The sequence below is a fragment of the Lycium ferocissimum genome, chromosome 6 (genome assembly GCF_029784015.1).
Source record: "Lycium ferocissimum isolate CSIRO_LF1 chromosome 6, AGI_CSIRO_Lferr_CH_V1, whole genome shotgun sequence".
Lineage (NCBI taxonomy): Eukaryota > Viridiplantae > Streptophyta > Magnoliopsida > Solanales > Solanaceae > Lycium > Lycium ferocissimum.
The window spans coordinates 8726040-8748102 of record NC_081347.1 but is presented as its reverse complement, the minus strand read 5'-3'; the positions used below and the strand labels follow the sequence as shown (position 1 = coordinate 8748102).

Sequence of the window (22063 nt, the reverse complement as noted above, 5' to 3'; positions counted from 1 at the left end):
AAATTAAAGACCAGTGCCTTTGAAGGGCATTCCGCGCAACCATCCTAGATAAACATTTTTTAGCGCGCATTGTCCTTCAAAGGCACTGGTCTTTAATTTTTGGCCCTCAAATTGTTGGTCTTTAATTATTGTCCTTCGCCTAATATCTCGGGGCTTGGGGTTCGAACCTCAGCTCAGTCAATTAAAAAAAATCGTAAGGCAGAGTTTCATAGCAAAATTAAGGCTATTCAGGCAAAAGTTAGGCCTCAAGGCAGAGTTTTGCCAAATTCCAGCTGAGTTAAAAATAAAAAATTGCCTTAGTGCAAACCTCTACCTTAAAGCAGAGTTTTGCCTTATGCCTGAATGCAAAACTCTGCCTTATGCCCGAAGGCAAAACTTTGTCTTAAGTAGAGTTTGCAATCAAACTCTGCCTTGTGAATCCCAAACTCTATCTTGCGATTTTTTTTTAAAAAAAATTGACTGAGCGGGGGTTCGAAGCCGAAACCCAGGAATTTTATGCGAAGGACAAAAATGAAAGACCAGCAATTTGTGGGACAAAAATTAAAGACCGACCCCGTATAAGGACAATTATGCAAATTCTCCCTAGATGCGTATAAAAACCAGCCCAGCACTTTTTATTGGGCCAAGACTGGACCTAACGGGCCCTCTCCCTCGTAGATTAGGATCCAGTCCTGGATATGATTGGCCTTTTGTTTGGAAAATGAGAGTGTGTGGAGAATTTGAAGTTCTTTTTCTTAAAACCACTACTTTTGAAATTAAAAAAATCGAAGAAAGAAAGTGAAAATTATCCATTAATAAACGCTACAGTTAAGATTTCTTTTGAATCGAACTGATCAATGTGCTCTAAATTCTTGTCTCCTTTGATTTTAATACTATATGCAAGGGATGTCAATTTTTTGTAGTCCTCATAAGAGTAAAATGATAATTTTACATTTTTAGAGTTCTAAAGCAAATCTTCTTCTTCTTTTTTGGCCACTTGGGCCTTTGTAGTTGGTCTATAATATACTTTTGTGCATCACTTTTACCTCTTATTTGGTTATATTTTACATTTTTTGTCCTTATGTATAAATCTAAGAAACGTTTAAGTCAAATTTTTATTTTCAATTGGGGCTTTTGGTAAGACCATACATTTAAACATGCCTAAATAGTCTAGCTTGATTTAGATATTAATGACTTCCTTTCTCCAACTTATTAATTTAGAAGGTTGTATGCGTGTCCATTAATTCTTCAATAAAACCAATTTAAATTAAACTATTTAAAAAGAAATTGCCATGTCTTCGTGTGTACTCCTTCCTTCAAATTATCTTTCGTGATTTCTAAAATTAATTGTCTAAAATTATTATCATTTTAGAAATTCATGACAAAATTAATTATTCTTTTCTCATTTTAACCTCAGTAGTAATTGTTCTTGAAGACTATAAACACCTCTTTAATATTTTCTCAATTGAATTTTTCTGAAAATGTTTGCCATTAAAAAAAAAATTACTCCTTATTAGTTTATAGAATATTAAATCACTTGTATATTTTTGGTATTTGTAAATTTTCTGCCAAACTTTCTTCTTCATATAGAATTTTTTTCCTTTAAATAGTTATCATTTTTTTAATAATGATGAATACTTATAAACAAAATTTGACTAACATGCCACTACATCAAATTAATTATGCAACAAAGAAAAATATGAATCAAATTATGCTTCCTTAGTTATCTTTTATTACTTTTATATTTTAAATTTGCACTCGGGCTTAGCACGAGCCTCCTACAACTAATGTGTAAGATAATGGCATATAAATCATATGTAGACCTAATGTCTATTCATAACACCTGGTTGCCTGTTCAAATTTTATTAAGAATTGCATATGATTTTACGATCCATAGTTCTAAGTGGTCGTTTGGTACACGGTATTAGCTAAGATATCCCAAAGACTAACTCTGAGTTTAATTTTGTACCATGTTTAATAGAAGGTATAAATTTATCCTAGGATAAATTTATATCTTGTACCAAACAAAGTTTAAAGTGCATCCCAAACTTGAAGATGGGATATCCCATCTTATCCCATTAATCCTGTGATTATTTTATCCCGTCTCCTAGATGGGATAAATTAGTTCTCTTAGATAAATTAGTCCCAGGATTATAATCCTAAGATAATTTCATCAATGTACCAAACGACCCTAAGAATAATAACTTTGTTAAGTATAAGAATAATTATATATCAATTTGTACGCTTTTACAAAGTAATTAATTGCTCATTCAAAATAAACTTTGTACGTATTACAATCAAATCAAGCTGCAATCAGTAATTTCGGATGTAGGACTTAATTAAATTTCACGCAAAAGATTTTCCTGAAGATCAATCCGAGCACAATCCTCAAATTTGTTTGCAAAAACGTTCTAATTTTCGAAAGAGTAAACCAAAGTAAATCCCAACATGCGTGACAACATTATTAGTCGATCCATAAGGTCCATGATTGCATAGTGGATGGGCTTAGAGGCCGTGCCTGCAACAGTTAATTTGATATTTGCCCGAAAAGAAAGTCATCCACGTAATCTGTCTTTTTATGTTTAACTATCCGATATTCAAAATACATTTATTTTTTTCTCAATTGGAACTCATTCACTTGACTAATTTAGATTCGCGGCGCTAGGACCCATTAAGCAGGAAGCATTCTCTTAGTGTTTGAACCCTATAACTTTGATTAATGATGGATGGATCTCATTCATGATTATCAAGAGGACTAAATCAATGAATGATTATGTAAAGAAAAAAGGTCCAAAAGGATTCCACCCATAATTATTAGGAGGACTACATTCATACTTTGCCCTTTGTTTTATGGGGTAGTAACACGGAAGGTCACTCAATTATAAGTAATGATCTTCCAAAGTTATATTTCTTTATTTTGTAACAATAAGGTCACCTAACTTTTCCTGTATCACATCAAAAGTCACCAAACAAATATTTGGCCAACAAAATATAACATGACATTTAATTTAGTCTACATGGACTTTTTCCTTTTTTTTTTTTCTCTCTTAGTCCACATGGCAAAAAGACCCGACCCGACCGGATCCAAACCCAAATTAACTCTTAAACCATATTTAGTTGAATAAAATCAAGAGGGAAACTTTGTGCTCTCACTAAAAATTCAGAACTTGAAAACTACTGGTGTATGTGGAGTCAAAAGCTAGGAAATCTAAAATAAAGGGGTGCATCTCTTTCCCACAGGCATTATGTAATGCGAAAATGGACCACTATGTTGAGGGTATTGCACAGAACATTAGAGAAAATGAGGTTAGTGTTTTTTTTTTTTTTTTAATTGTTGGCTATTGCATCTCGAAAAAAGTGGTCCATCTCTCAATCTATTGTATATTTGTAAAATTGTGTTTGGTCCATCTCGGAAAAAAGGTTAATTTGAGTTTGGGTCGGGTTGGGTCGAGTCTTTTTGCCATGTGAACTGAGAAAAAAGAAAAATTTATGTGAACTAAATTAAATGACATGTCATATTTTGTTGGCCAAATATTTATTGGATGACTTTTGATGTGATATGAGGAGAGTTAGGTGACCTTGTTGTTACAAAACAAATAAACATGACGTTGGGAGATCATTACTCATAGTTGGGTGATCTTCTGTGTTACTACCTCTTTGTTTTACATTTGTTCTAATATTAACACCCCCTTTTGGTTAGGGAAAAAGTATCGTTTTTGTCGTTGACCCTTTAACCGAGCTCTAGCTTGAAGGTTATTTTAAATCATAATCAAAGGTTGAGAAGTAAAGTTGGATCTTTTTTCATGAAGAATTTGGACATGCAAAAGTATAATCATTATACGTTAGAGCTATGTTATTAGCAAAGACAAATACGAGACAATTTGCTGACGTTAATGGTATGAACGAACTAACAATATAACAAAACATAAAATTAAAATTACAGAAAAGATAAGGGGGAATATTGAACATTTTCCTGGCGTAAAATTAGAAGCAGAGACTTCACGAGACGAATGAAGAAGGAAGGATCCAATACAATAAAAAGCAAAGTATTTGATACAGACGTAAAAAGTTATCTGCATACAATGTTTAAATCAATTCAATTAATGTGTGAGCATGTCTTAATTCATTTTCATATTACTAAACTATAATTAATACATATTTTAACTTTAATTAAACCGTAATAACTTCTTACCTAATATGGACTATTGGACTCTATGATTGAGCTAGCAATCAATTGTTCAAGAGGAATGTTGATAGGAGCAATTCGTTAAAAGCCAAAATCCACATTGCCATGATCAATTGGAAGAAAGGATTCGTAATCAACATTCTTTCATCACACACTATAATCATTTCTTAACTGACTCACCAAACTAACACGTACTAGTTACTACAGTGATTGGGAATTACACGACTTCATGAATTGTCACTCTTAATCTCTTATGCATCATTCATCAAATTACATTCTGAAAACGATGTACCATTTTTTTTTCTTTTTAATGATGTGGACAGAAATTAAAATTTTAGACTTTAAAGGCATCTACTTTATGGCCTAAATTAATGCTTAAAAGATTAGCATGGCATGTTAATCGCCTCAGTTTCAAATGTATTACTTATTTAAAGTACTAATAAGATGGAGACTAGAGGGGGAGTTAGGATTTTGAGTTTATTGATTATGAATTTGATCAGAAAAGATTGCTTATGGGATTCTAGATAAATTGTGCATACATACGGAGTAAATATTTTTATCACAAATATAGAATTTGAGCCAAAGCTCCTAAGGTTTTACCGAATTCGCAAGTTGCATTGTCGCTTCGCAATATATATATGTGTGTGTCAGTGTGTGTGTATGTGTCATATTTAACTAGCAATTCAAACCTAGAAGACAAAGTGCGACTAATTGTCTCGTCACATGATTTCGAGCATTGTCGCTTCGCAATATATGTGTGTGTATGTGTCATATTTAACTAGCAATTCAAAACTCGAAGGCAAAGTGCGACTAATTGTCTCGTCACATGATTTCGAACCATTATTTTATTGTATAAATCATTATCAACCTTCTTATCATGATCTTTACTCTCTTCAATTTTAATTTCAAATTTTCATATTGGCCGCAGAGTTTTTCTTTTAGACTTGTGAAATTCAGATCTAAAACGTTACATCATGCTTAGTCTGTAACGCCACATCTCCCATCATATATTAGAAACTCAAAGACAATAAGGGAGTATGATTTAGATTTTATATAAAAATAAACGCCTAGATGAAAGAAGAAAGCAATTCCATCTTAATTGAAAGATAGTTGACAATTCTGATTACCCATGTTATTTCATTTGGGTTCATTTCGTTCCAATATCCAGTATTTTATAATAGAGGACTTTGTAATAATTTCTACTTATATACGATTTAATTTCTAAACATACTAAAACAAACTCTAGCAAACACTGAAGCTAATTTAAACATATAATTATAATTAAGCGTAAATAGTAAATACCAATTAGTTAGTATCGCCTAGATCGAAGATCTGGGAGAATATATATATATATAATTTGCCAGGTTTGTATTTGCCATTATTAACAAATGACATCAACAATTAACAATAGCCACCAAAACCTTTGACGAAGCAACTTGTTCAATAAATTTGTGCTGCTGTTTTGTCGTCAATATAAGAGATAATGGACAAAAACATACCTCAAGTATAACTTTTTTTTTCCTTAAGTTTCCTACTTAAACTATCAGGTGTGAGAGTTTCCTACTTAAACTATCACTAATTAGTTTGCAAAACACACCTCAACTATCAATTGTGAGAGTTTCCTACCTGAACTATCACTAACTAGTTTTCGAAACACACGTCAAAACTGGTGCGATTTGTAAACTAGTTGATGATAGTTCAGGTAGGAAAAGTGCACAAGTGATAGTTGAGGTGTGTTTTGCAAACTAGTTCGTGATAGTTTAGGTGTGATAGTTTAGGTAGGAAACTCACACACCTAATATTTCAGGTAAGAAACTAAAAAAAAAAAAAAAAAAAAAGTGATACTTGAGGTGTATTTTTAACCCTTAACCCTAATATAATGGTTTGATTGGACCAAAAACATAACAGATGATATAATTAGACAATTTGAATGCTATAGAGATAACTTTGAACATTTCCTCCCTTGTAAAACTGGAGGTTCATACTTCACGTAAACGAATGAAGAAAGAATGATCAAATAAAATAGGGCAAAGGTGCAAATATACTCTTCAACTTTGCGATTGAGAGCAGTTATATTCTTCGTTAAAAATGATGTATATATATCCTTATCGTTATATAAATGGTGCAAATATACCCTTTTCACTTTGCAGAATATAGTTATGAAGAACTGATGAAAGATGAAGAAGATCAAGAAACCCAAGAAAATTAAGAAACACAAGACTGAAATTCAAGAAAAAGAAAAGTCCAAGAAGCTCAAATTTGAAGATTATTTCCCATTCTTGTTTCTTGAATCCTTTTCTGAATAGGTTTCTTGTTTCTTGATTTATATTATAGTAGGAATTAATTTCCTATCATTAGTAAGATCTTTATCCTAGTTCTAGTAGGATTCTAGTTTTCTTTATTCTTTTCCTTATAGAATAGGGATTTTACTTTCCTTGTTTTTTTAGCTATTTCCTTTCTAGCGAATAGGGATTTGTAGTCGTAAAAGAAAGACCTAGCCATATAAAGGGTTCTCATGACTTGTAAATATACTATTCACGTTTTTGAGCTTAAACCCTAGTTTGCAATAGAGTTGTTTTCTCTATTTGGTGTTCTTTATCCTTGTTTTTGGTTCCAAGTAAGGCGGTGATAGTCTTTACCTTGTTTTCAATTGCGTGTGGTGTTTCTTTATCACGTTAATTGATTTCAAGTGGTGACTTAGGAACTTTATTTGTTCTTGATCATTCAAGAACGCTTTCTTGATTAAAATTCGTTACCATTAAATACCAGAACCTTAATTTTCTTACCATCGTCCCGCCCTCAATACTTACTAGATTTAAACGATTCAATAGTTATTTTTATAGTTCAAATCGTCATCTTTCACATTTTTTGAATCACTTTAATCCGACGCCTACAACTTGAAATACATCCGTTTCTTGAATCTGCCCATCAAACCGCTTCAAGAACAAGATCCTGGTCGATTGGTTCTTTGTTAACTCGAAGAATCACATCAATTAAGATCCTGGTCGATTGGTTCTTTGTTAACTCGAAGAATCACATCAAGAACTCTATCATTGAGTTGGAAATCAATTCTTGAGAGGAACAAATCATTAAGAGCCATAATCCATATTGCCATGATTAATTGGAAGAAGGATGCGTAATCAACATTCTTTCATTACACATCATAATCATTTCTTAACTAACTCACCAAATTAACACTTACTAGTAATGTGGTTAGGAACACGACTTCAAAACTTTCTGTTTCATGTGGATCCTCAGCCCAAGAACAAATGCAAAGACCTCAATAATAATAGGTAGCCGTACACTCTACTCCCAGATTCCACCTGATGAGATTATACTGGGTATGTTGTTGTTGTAGTATTTCCATTTTTTGTTCTTTTTTGCCATCTGTTTCTAATTACAAAGTTTCATTCGTTTTCAGGAATTTGTCACTCTTATGCATCATTCATCAAATTACATTTTGAAAACGATATACCAATTCTTTCTTCTACTATTTTTATTTTTATTTTTCATGATGTGGACAGAAATTAAATGTTATACTTCAAAGACACCTACGGTGTGGTCCAAAATAATGCTTAAAAGATTAGCATGGCACGTTAATAGCCTCATTTTCAAATCTTTTTTGTATTTAACGTATTCATAAATTCGTTTCATTAGATGGAGCCAGAAGATAATGATATTTAACAAAGGGTGTGTTCGGTACGGAAAACATAAGAAATTGTTCGTTTGGAAATTTCCCAAAAAGTTAATTATAGCTTCTTCTCTTCATCAGAATAATAAGATCGTTATGCTCATTACTAAACTTGTTGAAGAGATGAAATATAATCAAGGAGAAGAATCTCTTAAATCCGGAGCACCTGGATCTATTTTTTAAGTGCCCTACATCCACCTATGTTAAAGCATCTGATCATTCTTCAGTGAAAGAAAATGCTATTCAAGGATCAAAAAAGAAAGTTAGTGCCTTAAAAAATGTTTTTAAATTTTTTCATGTTCGGTTGGTCAAAATTTTTATGTGACATAAATTTGAATTAACAGGAGCGCTAAAATAAAGATCGAACACCTAATGAGAAAAAATCATTCTTAAGGGAAAAAGAAACTTTCATATAAATAAATCTGAATACTGAAAAATTAGTGATACAAGTTAAAAAGTTGAGCTGCTTATTGACAATTAAGCTTGGATTGAAGTCATATCCACTGATAGTAAAAGAAGTTATCGGACTATTAATATAATTTACTCAGCATGAGACAGACTTTTTCTTTTCCACAGCATGAAACAGACTCATTGTGTATAATAATTGAAAAAATAGGCGGACTTTAGAAATATTTAGACTGTATTTACGAAATATAGTTATAGTTTCAAAAAATTACAAAATGTAGCTATTATACTTGACAGACATAGCTATCGGTGCTGATATAATATGTATTGATACAACTCTTTCACGCCATTTTCAATTGATACAGTATGACTGAAGCCGCCAAATACAGTTGAGCTTATACTTGCCTGCCTAAGCTCTTTCACTGATACGGTAACTACGTTTCGTAACTATAGCTATTTATGAAATATTCTCCATAATAATTAAAGGAAATCAGTTAGATTAGCAATGAGTAAATCAAAATAAAAGACGTTAAACCCAAAGACCAAACAAAACAAAGCCGTCCGGTCCCAAGGGAGCGTCTTTCCAATTGGCACCTAATTTCTCGTTCTATAACTCTATCTATCTATCTTCCTCATCAAGCTCCCACATTACATATAATAATAAACTACATACATATTCCTGCACAAAGCACACATCCCCAAAGCTAAATACTCAAAGAAAATTCAATATCAATACGCATTTCCCCCTTTACTATGCACGTCTAGTTGTCTTCTTCACACTCCCCTATACCATTTGCAACCCATTTCTTACTGATCTAAAGATTGAATCCTTTCACTTGCTTTCCAATATAAAACATATTGTGTTCACTATCAAGATTTGTTATGTCTTGTCCTTTTCTGTTCTGTTAAGCACTTGCCTATTTCTTCCATTGAACTCTTCCTCAACTCCTCAAAAATCTCTTTCTTTCTTTCTTTCTTTCTTCATTTAGTCCTTACCCAAAATAAAATATTGCTTTATTCCAAAAACCCATAAAAACCCATATTTTTTTTGTCATTTCTTCCATTGAACTCTTCCTCTCGTGTTCCAGATTCTCTGTTTGCCCGGAAAATTTCTTTTCATCAACCACATTCAAGAAAAGAATCTCGGTTAATTTCCAAAAACCAAGAAAAACCCACATTTTTTTTCAATAATATTGCTTAATTCCAAAAACCCATATTTTTTTTCATAAATAATTGTCATTTCTTCCATTAAACTCTTCCTCACGTGTTCAAGATTCTAATTTTCCAGGAAAATTTTGATTCATTAGCCATATTCAAAGAAAAGAATCATTAATTTCCAAAACCCAGAAAAAACCCAGATTTTTTTTTTGTTGTTACATTTCGATTTGGGTAATGGGTAATTGTTTCGGGTCGAGAAAGTCGGGTCGGGTCGAGATTGCACCGGCCGACATGCTAAAGAAACATCCGTCCGTCAAACTTTACGGTCATCCAAATAGTATTCCAACTTATTACATTCGATGTGCTCTTCTTTACAAGCCCGTTACCGTCAATTTTACTCCCTCCATTATTCACCAATCACCGTTACTACAGTACAAATCCGACACCGTTACAGGGTCCGTTAATGACGTGCTCCGTTACTTGGACGTTAAGTTTCCTGACCCGAAGGTGTTAACGGGGTGTTATGATGAAACGACGCCGTTTGTGGTTTGGTTGGTTATTTTGCAGCATAGGAGTATGACGTGGCATTTGGAGAGAATGGGGAGGTGGGCTGAGGATTTGGCAGCGCGTGGAGGGAAAGCGCGTGGTGATCCGGCTATGGGGACCCCACGTATGGAGATGAGGAAGTTTGCTAGGGGTTATTCACAGTTGTTGGAGTTGATGCTTGAACATGCTCAAATGGAAGAGAGAGTTGTGTTTCAAATCTTGGAAAAGGCTGATAGAGGTAACTTCATTATTTGAAGAATTTGTTCTCGGTGTATTAGTTTTATTCTTGTATTTTCTTATTTTTGGAGGTCTATTACTACCTGATGTTTCTTTAGCCTCAATTATCTTATTATCTCGTTATTGTTTCTGCTTGTTGCTACTGCCTCTTTTTCATCGTTCTTTGAGTACTCGGAATCAGACCCTTTCCCTTGTCAAGGTAGGGGTGTCTGCGCACACACTACCCTCCCAGACCACACCTGTGGGATTACACTGGGTTTGTTGTTGTTGTAATCTCTTACCCTTTTCATCAAATTGCTGAGCATTTTAGAGTCTTAGACAACTAAAACTTACTTTTTAGTTCCATTAATAAGAGTCTAAATCAAGCATGAATAGGGAAAATGCTCGTATGCTTATCTCTATCTGTTAAGATGTTTTTTTCTTTTTATGAGCGAGAAATCTGTCTTGGGCCAACCGTTAGGACCAACCGCAACCTTTTGAAGCTTAGGGATATTGACCCGGCCACTTTGCCCTTCTCCACTTAAATACCAACAGGGCTCGTACTTGTTAAGATCTTATTGATAAGTAATATTAATGTTATTTGAGCTGGTGCTCTAAAGTTAGAAATTACAAGATTGATCGACTTTCTTTTGGATATGGTTGCTCAAATATGAGACAGGGAAAAATATCTATGTTTTATATTTGTTTATCACGTTGAGGTTATTGTTTCTATGCAAGTTTTGCATAATTAACTACATTGACAACAGTATGTATATTGTTTTGAAGAAATGAAACGACTAATTGGATATTTATAGGTATGAGAACTTGAATAAGAAGTTTGAAAATGGGAAAAGTTGTGTAAGTGCGGCAGATTCTGCCAAACACACATCATAAGGTTATCGTTCTCTTGAATTATTGGGGATAGATGGTGTTGAACTGCCAAGATTTCCGAGATAGGTAGTGACTGTTGAGTGATACAAGAATCCTGCCTACTTTAAGTTCATACTTAGTTTGTGCAACTTAAATATCTTCTCAGATGCATATGATCTGTTAATATTTTGTTTTGCTGCAATAAATTGACCTTACATGGGCTATAATTCAGGATTGTCTAAAGCTGCAAATGAGGAGCATGCAAGGGACCTTCCTATGATGAATGGTATTAAAGAAGATATCAAATCTATAGGAGTTCTTGATTCAGGTCATCCTGCCTACCAAGAGTCCCTTTGCAACCTCTCTACTCGACTCAAAACCTTAAAGGTACATACATACATTCTGCATTCTGTATATCACTTTCAGGATTCGTATATATTATTCCACCGAATGTGTCTGAACTATCTTTTAACAACACTCCTACTTTATATCTAATGAAGAAGCATAGCAAGAAACACTTTGAAGAGGAGGAGAAGAATCTACTGCCACTGATGGAGGCAACTGAATTGAGTAAAGCGCAACAGGATAAAGTCCTAGACCAGTGCCTGGATGTCATGCAGGGGACCCATTCACATCTGTTTCGTTTCTTTATGGAAGGCCTCCTCCCTCAGGACGCAATGCATTACTTGGACATGCTTTCTAGGTGCAGCGACCAAAACCGAGTAACCTCAATGCTCAGGTTAATTGTTGACAAGGTTGTATGATTCAATTTGACTATCAGTCATCGTTTCTTTAAAATACGGATACAATCACTCGACGATTGAGAAATTAATCATTGAGCTTGGTCCAGCTTTGCTGTTAAAGTGGAGCACTTGATGCTATGATCACTGTAATGCTTTGCTTTGCTCTTCTTTAATGTCCTTTAAGCACCATTGGTACCTTTTGTGTATTTCTTTCACGAGGCAGATACTCAAAGCAAAAGGGAGGAGAGGTTGCCTTTTGTTCTTTTCTACTTTTCATTTTTTTTATATTTTTACTTTAGCAGTTTAGCTGGTTATAGTAATCTGTACAGAAGTGAAACATCAAGGGGACAAGCTTTGATGGATGTTGCTTTGAATCTACTTCTCTGTTAATGTAAATAATTTGAAGGTTGTTGCTTTTCAGTAAATAAGGTTTTACAACTTTTATGCTTTATCCATGTTCATCTAATTTTCTTGTATATCATGTCATTGGTCTTAACTTTGATGCCCTTAGCTTGGGAGAACAAGAAGAGAATATTGGATTGTGGACTATAGCCTATTGTTTCTTCTTTTGTGTTCTACTTTTTGCCTTCTTTTTCCTTTGTTATTCTTCACTTCAAAGTTAAGTTACCTTGGGAAACTGAAATAATTCATTTTTCATATTTTAATTTATTTGTCTACTTTCTTTTTAGTTTTGTTTAGATGAGAATGTCACTTTCTATACTCGATTATTCAATTTCAACATCTCATATGTCCTGTTAGATCATAAGATTCAAAAGCTCTTTTTACTTTCTTACAACTCTATTTTATCAAACTAAGACACATAAAATGAAACACTGCATCATATAACTTTGCCAATCAAAAGGTATTATTCTTCATTCTTGGAATCCTACAGTCTGGCTTGGGTTTATCAAGGACGAGTCTGAACACTTCTTCTTTTGAAAAAATAAAAACTGTACTAATAATTTGTCTACCCAACTTTATCATATATTTAAGTTATCCAGTTTTCTTAGATCTAGTTCCATCAAATAATGAAGAATACTGAATACAATTTCCAGCGCAATTAATTCTATCTACAGTGTTAAAATTGTTGATAGCTGACCTCACTGCTATGATCTTTTTTCAATTTTGAATACTTAAATTTGCCCAGTTTAGAAGCAGTTATTGGGCGAAATAAATTGAATCTGGAAGACGCACGTGATTTTAGCAGTCCGTTTTTGTTTGTTTGGTGATTTTAGCTAGTGACAATTATTTTATAAAATTTATATCATAACAATTGTTTGATTTTTTTATTTTGTATAATTATAATTAGACTTTTTGAAATCGTCTCATCGCCTCGGTTTCTCTTCAATATCGGTATATACATATTAATATACTAGCCCGATGTGGCATCTTATATACTGTTAAAATAGCCCGATGTGGCATTTATACATACTATTATACTAGCCCGACGTAGCATTTATACATAGTGTTATACTAGCCCTAATTGGCATTTAAACATACTGTTAAACTTGCCCTAAATGGCATATATACATATTGCTACATAAATAGCCTAAGTGGCCTCGTTGTTAGTGGGAAGATGTATAATGTACTACTTCGATCCAACAATTTCTTAGAAGTACGTTTTAGCTTTGTAAAAAACCGCGTGGATGAGTGAGAATATACAAATATTTTTGTTAGAAGGTATTTTCTTTTTAAAATGTCACGTAAAAGCCTCAAGAAAAAGTTATAAATGGAAGAAATTGCACGGTTTTCCCTTCAAATGGGTTGGTCTTTAATTTTTTTCCTTCAACATTGAATTTATGCCTAGCAGAGCATAAGTTTTTTAAGAATGCGAACATTAACTTGTTATATATTATGATGCGGAAATATAAATTTATGTCTCTTGAAAAAAGTTATTTGCTGAGCAGTAAAAATTAAAAGACCACCACAAAATAGGGTCAAAAGTGCAAATCACCCCGTGTAAAAGTCCCAAATAAATGACTTGTTCTTGCTATTTGAATAAAGAACGAAACTTATGTAAATATACCGTTCGGCCATTTAGTTTATCAAATATAGCTAAAGTATACACTGTCTATCACTTTGACTGTATAGTTAGTGTATAGATATATATATTATATGTATAGGTATGTAAATATACTATATATTAATATACTTTATACACTATCTTTATATTGTGTAAATATTTTATAAATTAGACCGTCAAATGGTAATTTGAGTGTTTTCTCAATAAAGAATTCACGGCCCAATAATATTACTCCATATTCGAGTCAAAAGATTGTGCGGATTGTCCTTCACATGACTGGTGTTTGATTTTTGTCCCCCAAATCGCTGGGCTTTAATTATTGTCCCTACTTCATTTATTGGAAAATTTGTGTGCCAAAGTACAAAGAAAAAATTTCACTGGACAAAGTTTTCATAAAAATTATGCATACTGGGGGCAAAATTATGCCTTACTCCATACTCCCTCCGTTCATTTTTAAATAAATTTTTACTTTAATTTGTCCATTTTCGCATATCAAGAAAAAATAATTTATTTTCCTGTTTTGCCCTTAGCATTAATTACTCATTCCAAATTATTTTTCAAATCCAATGCAATTATACATCAATTAATATGAGTATCATGATAAAATATGCACTTCATTTATTACTCCCACTAGATAAAAAAAAGTGTCCACTTAGCCTATTTTTCTTGAATAAAAAAAGTATCCACTTATCAAATCAAGAAAGAATTAACCTTATTTTTTTTTTCAGATTTGCCCCTATGAAGTGTTATATGATCAAATCTCAATGCTTATTTAATTAGAAATAGTTTAGTTAAATTATCAATTTTTATCTAAGATTAATATTTTTAGGGTGTGTAAATGACTAAATAGACTCTTTTTTTTTTATCGGAAGAAATAATTTTTAAGAAGTGTGTAGAATAAGTAGGCGTTTGGCCATGAGTTTTGAAACCATGGTTTCAAACCAGCGTTTGGACATGTGTTTGAAATGATGGTTTGAAACTGTGATTTCAACTTTTTAAAATATAAAATTTAACTCATAAGTTTATATTTTGTAAAAAAAGACTCATAAGTTGGTAGATATTTTTAACAATTACCCCAACAATCATTTACCAATCTTATTAACTTCCACCAAATTTTATTTATGTCTATCAACCTTTTAATTAAAAAAAAAAGGATCCATAGTTTAATTTTATTTATTGAACTAAAATTTGATCAATGATATTGTATTTTTAAAAAGGTCTTCTAGTATTAATTTTGAGCCGATTGTTATGAATTAGCATATTAATTTTATTATGAATTATGACTTGCTCATTTGGTAAGATTGTATAAGAATTAAAAATATTTTAATAATTTTCACAACTTATGAATTTTTTTCTATAAGAAAAAAAACTCCTTAAAATATTCAAATTATATATCCCGACATAATTTCAAATCATGTCCAACCGGGGCCTAAAATGAACCAGGGAGTAGTTCAGCAGGATAACTTCCTAGGTAAACTACTTAAACACTATTGGAGTACCGGAAAGTCGAGAGTGGAGTCTCCACTATTCGCACTTTCTGGCTGGATAATTGATTAGACGAAATGGTTTCATTAGAGCAGCTCCCAATTTGGGCATCAAAGCCTTGTATAATGGGTATTGATGAAGCTGGTCGTGGTCCTGTTTTAGGTACCCACCTTTTTTTCTTGCTCTGGAATAATGGCCTTTCAATTTGCATCTGTTTTTAACTCTCTTTGTCTTTCCATTTCTTCATACAGGGCCAATGGTCTATGGATGCTTGTACTGTGCACGCTCATACCAGAAGACTCTTTCCACTTTACAATTTGCAGGTTATTATTCATTTTTAACACTGTACACTTTTTTTAAGAGTGTGTTTGGTATGAAGGAAAACTCTTTCTTGGAAAATATATAGTTAACTGGTGTTTGGTAAGTAAGCAAGAAAATTATTATCCCAAGAACATTTATATGTACTAACAACAAAAGTATTCACTGTTAAATAACGGGGATAAAATGGGGAAATAGTGACATCGAGAACTTTTAGGTGGAAAAACAGCCAAAATGGAGCAAATTGATATCACTATGATGAGGAATTTTACACTCTATAGTGACAAGTACAGTACTCAAAAAGTCACTACCCTCTCAAAAGAAACAGCGCTTTTTTGATTTCACACACCTCACTATAATACCGCTCACACTCTCTATTTTTCTTGACAAACTATTTTCAAGAGGTGGGGGTTAGGGGCATTAGAGGGTGGGAGGATACGATGTACTTAGAATGTCACTTATGGTACTTGTTTTTCCTACTCTCATTAAGGAAGTCATTTCTCTTATTTTTAAGGAACTTGTTTTCTTAGATAAAATGTTTTTCCAGACAATTTGACCAACCAAACATGGGAAAATTCTCCATACCAAACACAACCTTAATATTAGTTTATTATCTGCGCTCACACGACCAGTCAAAAGCCCCAAATAAAAGAGGACCATTGTGCTAGGTTGGCAGCAGAGTAAAATTAGTCAAATTTATGACAAATTCTCATGATGTTGGTTATGTTAATGTCAGGATGTACTCTCCTAGGCATGATAAACTATTATCAGTGACGGAATTTGATGTTAGATAGGGAAGGATTCGGGTCCAAATAGAGAAGAATGGATATTTTAGATCATATAGTCTACATCAATAAGTTTGGATTGAGGTGTAATTGTTGTTGTTGTAGTGTTGCGCCTTTACTCTTTGATTTTTGTTGAATTTGGATTCAAGTATCATCTCTAAGGATGCACTCAGTGTTTAAGTAGCTTATATTTGTTTTGGCTTGTTGGGTCGCCAACTATTTATTCTTGCTGATTAAAGGTATGCTTGTTGTTGGGTTGTAATTTGATGATGAAGAAGTGCTACCAAATCGGTATTGTGCTTTGCAGATTATTCCTAGACAATAATCAATGTACACGATTTTCTGGAATCCTCATTTGTGTGAAGTAGACCTTCTAAGCTTGCCATTGCCTTTTTCTATTGCAAAAATTGCATATACATCTTTGTTTTTCTAGTTTTTTTCTGTTGTAGGGATAGTAGTCAACTTTTGATCTTTCTGGAGCTTGGCATGCGAGGAAAAACAGCAAAAAAGTTTATTAATGAAAGTGAAAGCAGTCAGCTAATTTGGATGACCAATGAAGATCATTTCTAAAATGTTGTCTCTTTCTTTCTAAATTAAGTACAATTTAGGGCAATGAAGAACTAGAAAACATTTTAAAAAGATGCTGAGTTCAATGTAGAAAAAAGCTATTGCAAAAACTATTCAGCATTTGCCTAGTATTGACGCTTCAACAGACAGCAGTTTACTTGAATGTAAGAATGAGCACTAAATTTACATGTGCTAACAAAAGTAACCTGCTTTAGGAGTGTGCCAGTCTGTAAAGGCGCAGATTTTTTGTTTGGTGTGACCCCTCCCAATAATGTAATTTCATTAACACTGGTTTTCAGAGCATGCAAGCAATATGTGCATTTTGACTGGTAGTAATTATAATTTATACAAGTGTAATTGAATTACAACATGCGCTACACTTGAATAAGCCTCCAATTTCATTCTACGGTTTTCCATGTTGTAGATGTTTCTAGGTTTTGCAGTGTTTAATACTGTAATAGAAGTTGCCACATCAACTGTCCATGAGGTTCATGTTCTATTAGGAGTAGACATAACTAACTAAAAGGGTTATTTAATGAACTTTGGTTTCCTAATTTGCATCTCTTCATTCCCATTCTTTTTTCTGTTATACATAAGCAGCTGTACCTTTCTCATTGCTTCTTGAGACTTCTGGGGTTTGTTTTCTTTTCTCTCAACACTATTTCAGTTTTCATATTTGTTCTTTTCTTTTTTCCTTTTCTTTTGTTCCTATGTCGGAGTCTGTGATAATTGAACCCACATAGAGGTATTGTGTGTAGAATTATAAGATTGCCTTTCCTTGAAGTGCAAAGATGATTATTTAAAATTTTATGGCAAATCTCAGCTGGGTGAATGTAACAAAAAAGAAATTATATCCTGATTAAAATGTTAGAAAACATATTGGATGAATCATAAGATGTCAGTTGTTTTCTGTACATATAACAAATAGCTATTTTACCTGCAAGTTTCTTTTTCATGCTCATGCAGACTCAGTTTCTCTTCTTTTTTTTAATTGATAAATAATACAGACTCGAAGACTTTGAAAGAAGAGAAGAGGGAAGAATTATTCGAGGAATTAAAGACAAATGAATCCATTGGATGGGCTGTTGACGTGATAGATCCTAGAGATCTCTCAGCCAAGATGTTAAAGAAGTTTGTACAAAACTCTCTTTTGGTTTACCATACTCCAGTTTTATCAATTCCTCACATGACTTCTCTTTTTCTACTATTTGACAGAAACAAAGTAAATCTTAATGAAATATCACATAATTCTGCCATTGGCCTCGTAAGGAAGACACTGGACCTAGGTGTTCTTTTAACGGAGGTAAAATTATCTTATTTTGAACTCAATAGACTTGCTTCCCTTCAAGATGTCTGCACTGCACTGACTTGTGTGTTCTTTTAGCAAAAAGGGAAACTTAATAAAAAATAAGATATCCAATTTAGTGGAATATGGGTACATCCAACTTAGTTTCTTCCAGTTTTTACCGAAAATTGATGCAGAAGGTGTGCCCCTTTTACTCTAGTTAGCATATATAGGGCTTTTTCTTGCCTCACAAGATAGACCCCTTTGTGTGAGTGTGACTGTTAAGAGAAGGGAAAGAAAAGCTGAAATAAATCAGCTACTGGAACTATACTTCAACCATCCTTGCTATTTTAACCAAAATATTAATTAACCAATCAGCTAGATAAACAATCCCAAGCTAGTTGAGTTCGGCTATAGGAATCCTGCATAACCCATTTAGAGGATTCATCATATTCAGACTACATTTATGTTGTTCATTTACCCACTACCAACTCTCCTCCTTTATGGCTTTATCTGGGTTTGAGACTGACTATACTTTGCATAGCTCACATTGGTGAAGTTACTCTAACCAACTATTTTTATGTCGGACTCTCTCTGCCGCAGACCACTGCTTTGATTTTGGTTATCACATTTCATACCTTTAGTTTTGTTAGTATAATATATGGGGCAAATTGCTCATTTTCCTGAATGACTTACTTCACTAAACAACAAATAGGAAAAAATAGACTTGATGGCTTCAAATACTGATACAGATAATATTTATAAATCAAGTATATATTTTATTCCACAAGTAATTTAGACATTGTCAGAAGCAATGCACTAATAAATCCCTTTCAGGTTTATGTGGATACTGTTGGTGATCCTGAAAAGTATAGAGTGAAACTCTCTGAAATATTTCCAGCAATCAAGTTTGTTGTTGCGAAAAAAGCTGACAGTCTTTACCCTGTCGTAAGTGGAGCTAGTATTGTTGCAAAGGTGACTTGGCATCTGTCACTTTGTCTCGCTCTATTTATTACTCTCTGTAAGATTAGAATCTTAATGTCATTTTGAACCATCTTTTAGGTTACTAGGGACCGAGCCTTGCGGGATTGGGTGCTTGATGAAACTGCTGAGAACATGCAAAGAAACTTTGGATCTGGATATCCTGGAGGTAGTTTTTTTTTAACTTCCGTTAAGTTAAAGTTGGTACGATATGTTGCTAGATATTCTAAACATCTTACTCAAAATAATGGATGTAGATCCTGAGACAAAAGCATGGCTGGATAATCATAAACACACAGTTTTTGGGTTCCCCACCTTGGTCCGTTTCAGCTGGGGAACATGCAATGCATACTCGAAGGATAGTGTTGAAGTAGTATGGTGAGTCCATTACTAACTCCCGTAAAACATTTGATAGGGTTAAATTTTGGTATGTAATTGGAGCATGCAGGGATCCTTTATTTTGGCCGGGTCAAAATGGGCTGAGTTAATAATGACCTGCCCAAAAGTTACTTGGGCTGAAATGGTTGGGCTAAAGTGGGCTAAAAAGTGGGCCATAACCCAACCCACCCAATTCTTACTAAGTTTAAATTTCTTTGTTTGTCTTTGTAATCTTTTAAGTACCTAATAAAACTATTTTTTTCTTTATTATGGCAATATATTACATATCAAACAAACAAACAAAAAAGTCTTGTTGAAAATATTATGACAAGGTTTCTTTGGATTAATTTGGGCTACATATCAGCTCAACTTTAGATGAGCTGAAATGGCTGACCTGCCCAAACTTAAGGGAGTTGGGCGGGTCACGATTTCATGGGCTAATTTTGCTACCCCTAAATTCTCATTGTTTTACTTTGCCTCAGTTCCTTCTGTATGGCCAAACATTTTAAGCAGCATATTTTTGCGCAAAGTCTTTTCATTTGCAAGCTTAGTACCATTGGAAATGTGTTGGGTAAGATAACAGTCTTTAAAAGAAAGAAAAAGCACCCTTCCCTCTGTTGGGCTATCCATCTGATAGTTTTCCCCTATTGCTGTTTTTTAATAGACAGTGGAACTCAGAAAGAGTGAAAGCTTAATAAGTTTTTCATACTGCAACAGAAGCAGTTCAATTCATATTTTGCTATTATAATTTAATGTGGATCCTTTTTATGTGGTTTCCGTAGGGAATCTGATGCTAATGACGAAGATGAGTCCAAAGGAAGAGCAAGCAAGCGGCAAATGAAGCTAACTAATGTTGGTTTCACAGGTGTAAAGAGGAAAAGTGAAGATATTGAGTCAAGTGGGAAAGGCCGTTGCAAATTCTTCCAAGCTCGTAAACTTGAGCTCCTCTCGCAGTTCTGAAGGACACAATTCACATTTACTGATAGGATGTGAACTGTTGCTTCAAGCCGAATTCATCTGATATTAAATAGAACAGTGAAATTGGTTCCTTAGACATCCTTCCAGGATGGTGATTAGATTAGTTAGTTATAAAATGTTTACCAGATTTGTAACGCGATTAATGTGATAACATCTTTTAAGGATCATCCATACGTGTTCCTCTTTGGTTACCATAGTTTTTGTGCTCGTCGTGTCTTCAGCTTGCAGCAACTAGAATATCTTCTGATTTCTGGGGACCACTAGCATCTCAAAGGACTATGAACGTCTCGATATTCATGTAGTCACTTAAATTATCTGTTATTTCATGTGTTCCAGTTTGGTGTCTGATGTATCTTTCTAACTTGCTTCTAGCTTTAGAACTCGGATACAATTGGATAGTCCCACCTCATTGAGGATCACTCTGCTTAAGGTTATGTTGTGCATTTAAATCGAATACGCATTTGATGAGAATATGTTCTTTTTTAGATCTTGAACTTTGAGTAGATGGTGTGGAAGAATGAATTCTCACTTTCCTTCTATATCGAACATTTGGAGGGCTAAGGATATCACTTGTTAAAACAACCCAATAGAGAGTTAATTTGAACAACTGGCTATTAATTTATTTCATAGTTTAAGTTTTATACATCGTCAGTGTAATCGATTTTTTACTTTATCAGATCATTCAAAGGATATTTACGGGTAAGCCTCTTTAAAATATGAGATTTAAAATTTTGAAATAAGACATGTATCCTACTATAACATGCAAAGATGACTTGATAGTATAAAAATGACAATGTACGTTACTTAAATTCTTAATTTCAAAAGGTGCATTATATCTGACTGCTGAGCAAGAAGAGATAGAGACTGCGGCGTATCCAACCACAACATGAAAGGAATCTTAGCCATTTTTTTCTTTTCTTGATGCAATTAGAGATAAGTATACATCTTCAAGCTTCTCATTATCTCATGCAACACATCTATGGCTGGAAAGTCAGGTATCATTTGTCATCTTAAGATACCATTGTCTTCCACGTCGTCTCTTATATTAATATTCCTTCAAGGGAAGAAAGTAAAGATAACTACTATAACAAAAAGGAAAAGTGAAAGAGTTGTTGCTTTTAGAACAAAGTAGCAGATGGGGCACGTCTATCTACTAATCTAAGTAGGAAAATACATGCTATACTTTGTCCCATTCATTTCTTATCGTTAGCAAATCACCTCATATGTGTTCTTGTCAGTAATGACGCTCCAGTTTGAAAAGGTGAATTCAATGTGTCTAAATCTTTCGACAGAAAACTCCAAATTTACCCCTCAACTTTTGAGGATGATTTTAAATCACCCTCAACTTGGAGCTCCCCGAGGTGTCAAGAGTAAAATAAAACTTTTTCCTAACAACGGAGATTTACTAGACTAATAGTCTGTTTGGTCAAGCATCTAAAATCAGCTCATTTGAAAAGTACTTCTTTCAA

The 22063-nt window shown here is 33.5% G+C and overlaps 2 protein-coding genes across 2 annotated transcripts; both read left to right on the top strand.

Annotated features, from left to right (window-relative positions):
* The first annotated feature begins 8915 nt into the window (after positions 1-8915).
* Positions 8916-12203, top strand: LOC132059221 (uncharacterized). The gene is made up of 3 exons (XM_059451771.1): positions 8916-10203; positions 11284-11438; positions 11552-12203. Exons 1-3 carry the CDS (start codon positions 9654-9656, stop codon positions 11813-11815), a joined length of 969 nt encoding a protein of 322 aa, XP_059307754.1. The 5' UTR covers positions 8916-9653; the 3' UTR covers positions 11816-12203.
* A 3088-nt stretch (positions 12204-15291) lies between these two features.
* Positions 15292-20939, top strand: LOC132059219 (ribonuclease H2 subunit A). Its single transcript, XM_059451770.1, has 8 exons — positions 15292-15464; positions 15554-15625; positions 17980-18103; positions 18188-18275; positions 19095-19232; positions 19320-19407; positions 19496-19616; positions 20399-20939. Exons 1-8 carry the CDS (start codon positions 15380-15382, stop codon positions 20574-20576), a joined length of 894 nt encoding a protein of 297 aa, XP_059307753.1. The 5' UTR covers positions 15292-15379; the 3' UTR covers positions 20577-20939.
* The last annotated feature ends 1124 nt before the right edge of the window (positions 20940-22063 follow it).

Coding starts and splice junctions, on each gene's coding strand:
- LOC132059219 (XM_059451770.1), top strand. CDS start 15,380: ATGGTTTCATTAGAGCAGCTCCCAATTTGGGCATCAAAGCCTTGTATA. Junction 15,626..17,979: donor TTCCACTTTACAATTTGCAG/GTTATTATTCAT, acceptor TAAATAATACAG/ACTCGAAGACTTTGAAAGAA. Junction 19,617..20,398: donor GATAGTGTTGAAGTAGTATG/GTGAGTCCATTA, acceptor TGGTTTCCGTAG/GGAATCTGATGCTAATGACG.
- LOC132059221 (XM_059451771.1), top strand. CDS start 9,654: ATGGGTAATTGTTTCGGGTCGAGAAAGTCGGGTCGGGTCGAGATTGCA. Junction 10,204..11,283: donor CTTGGAAAAGGCTGATAGAG/GTAACTTCATTA, acceptor GCTATAATTCAG/GATTGTCTAAAGCTGCAAAT. Junction 11,439..11,551: donor CTCGACTCAAAACCTTAAAG/GTACATACATAC, acceptor TATCTAATGAAG/AAGCATAGCAAGAAACACTT.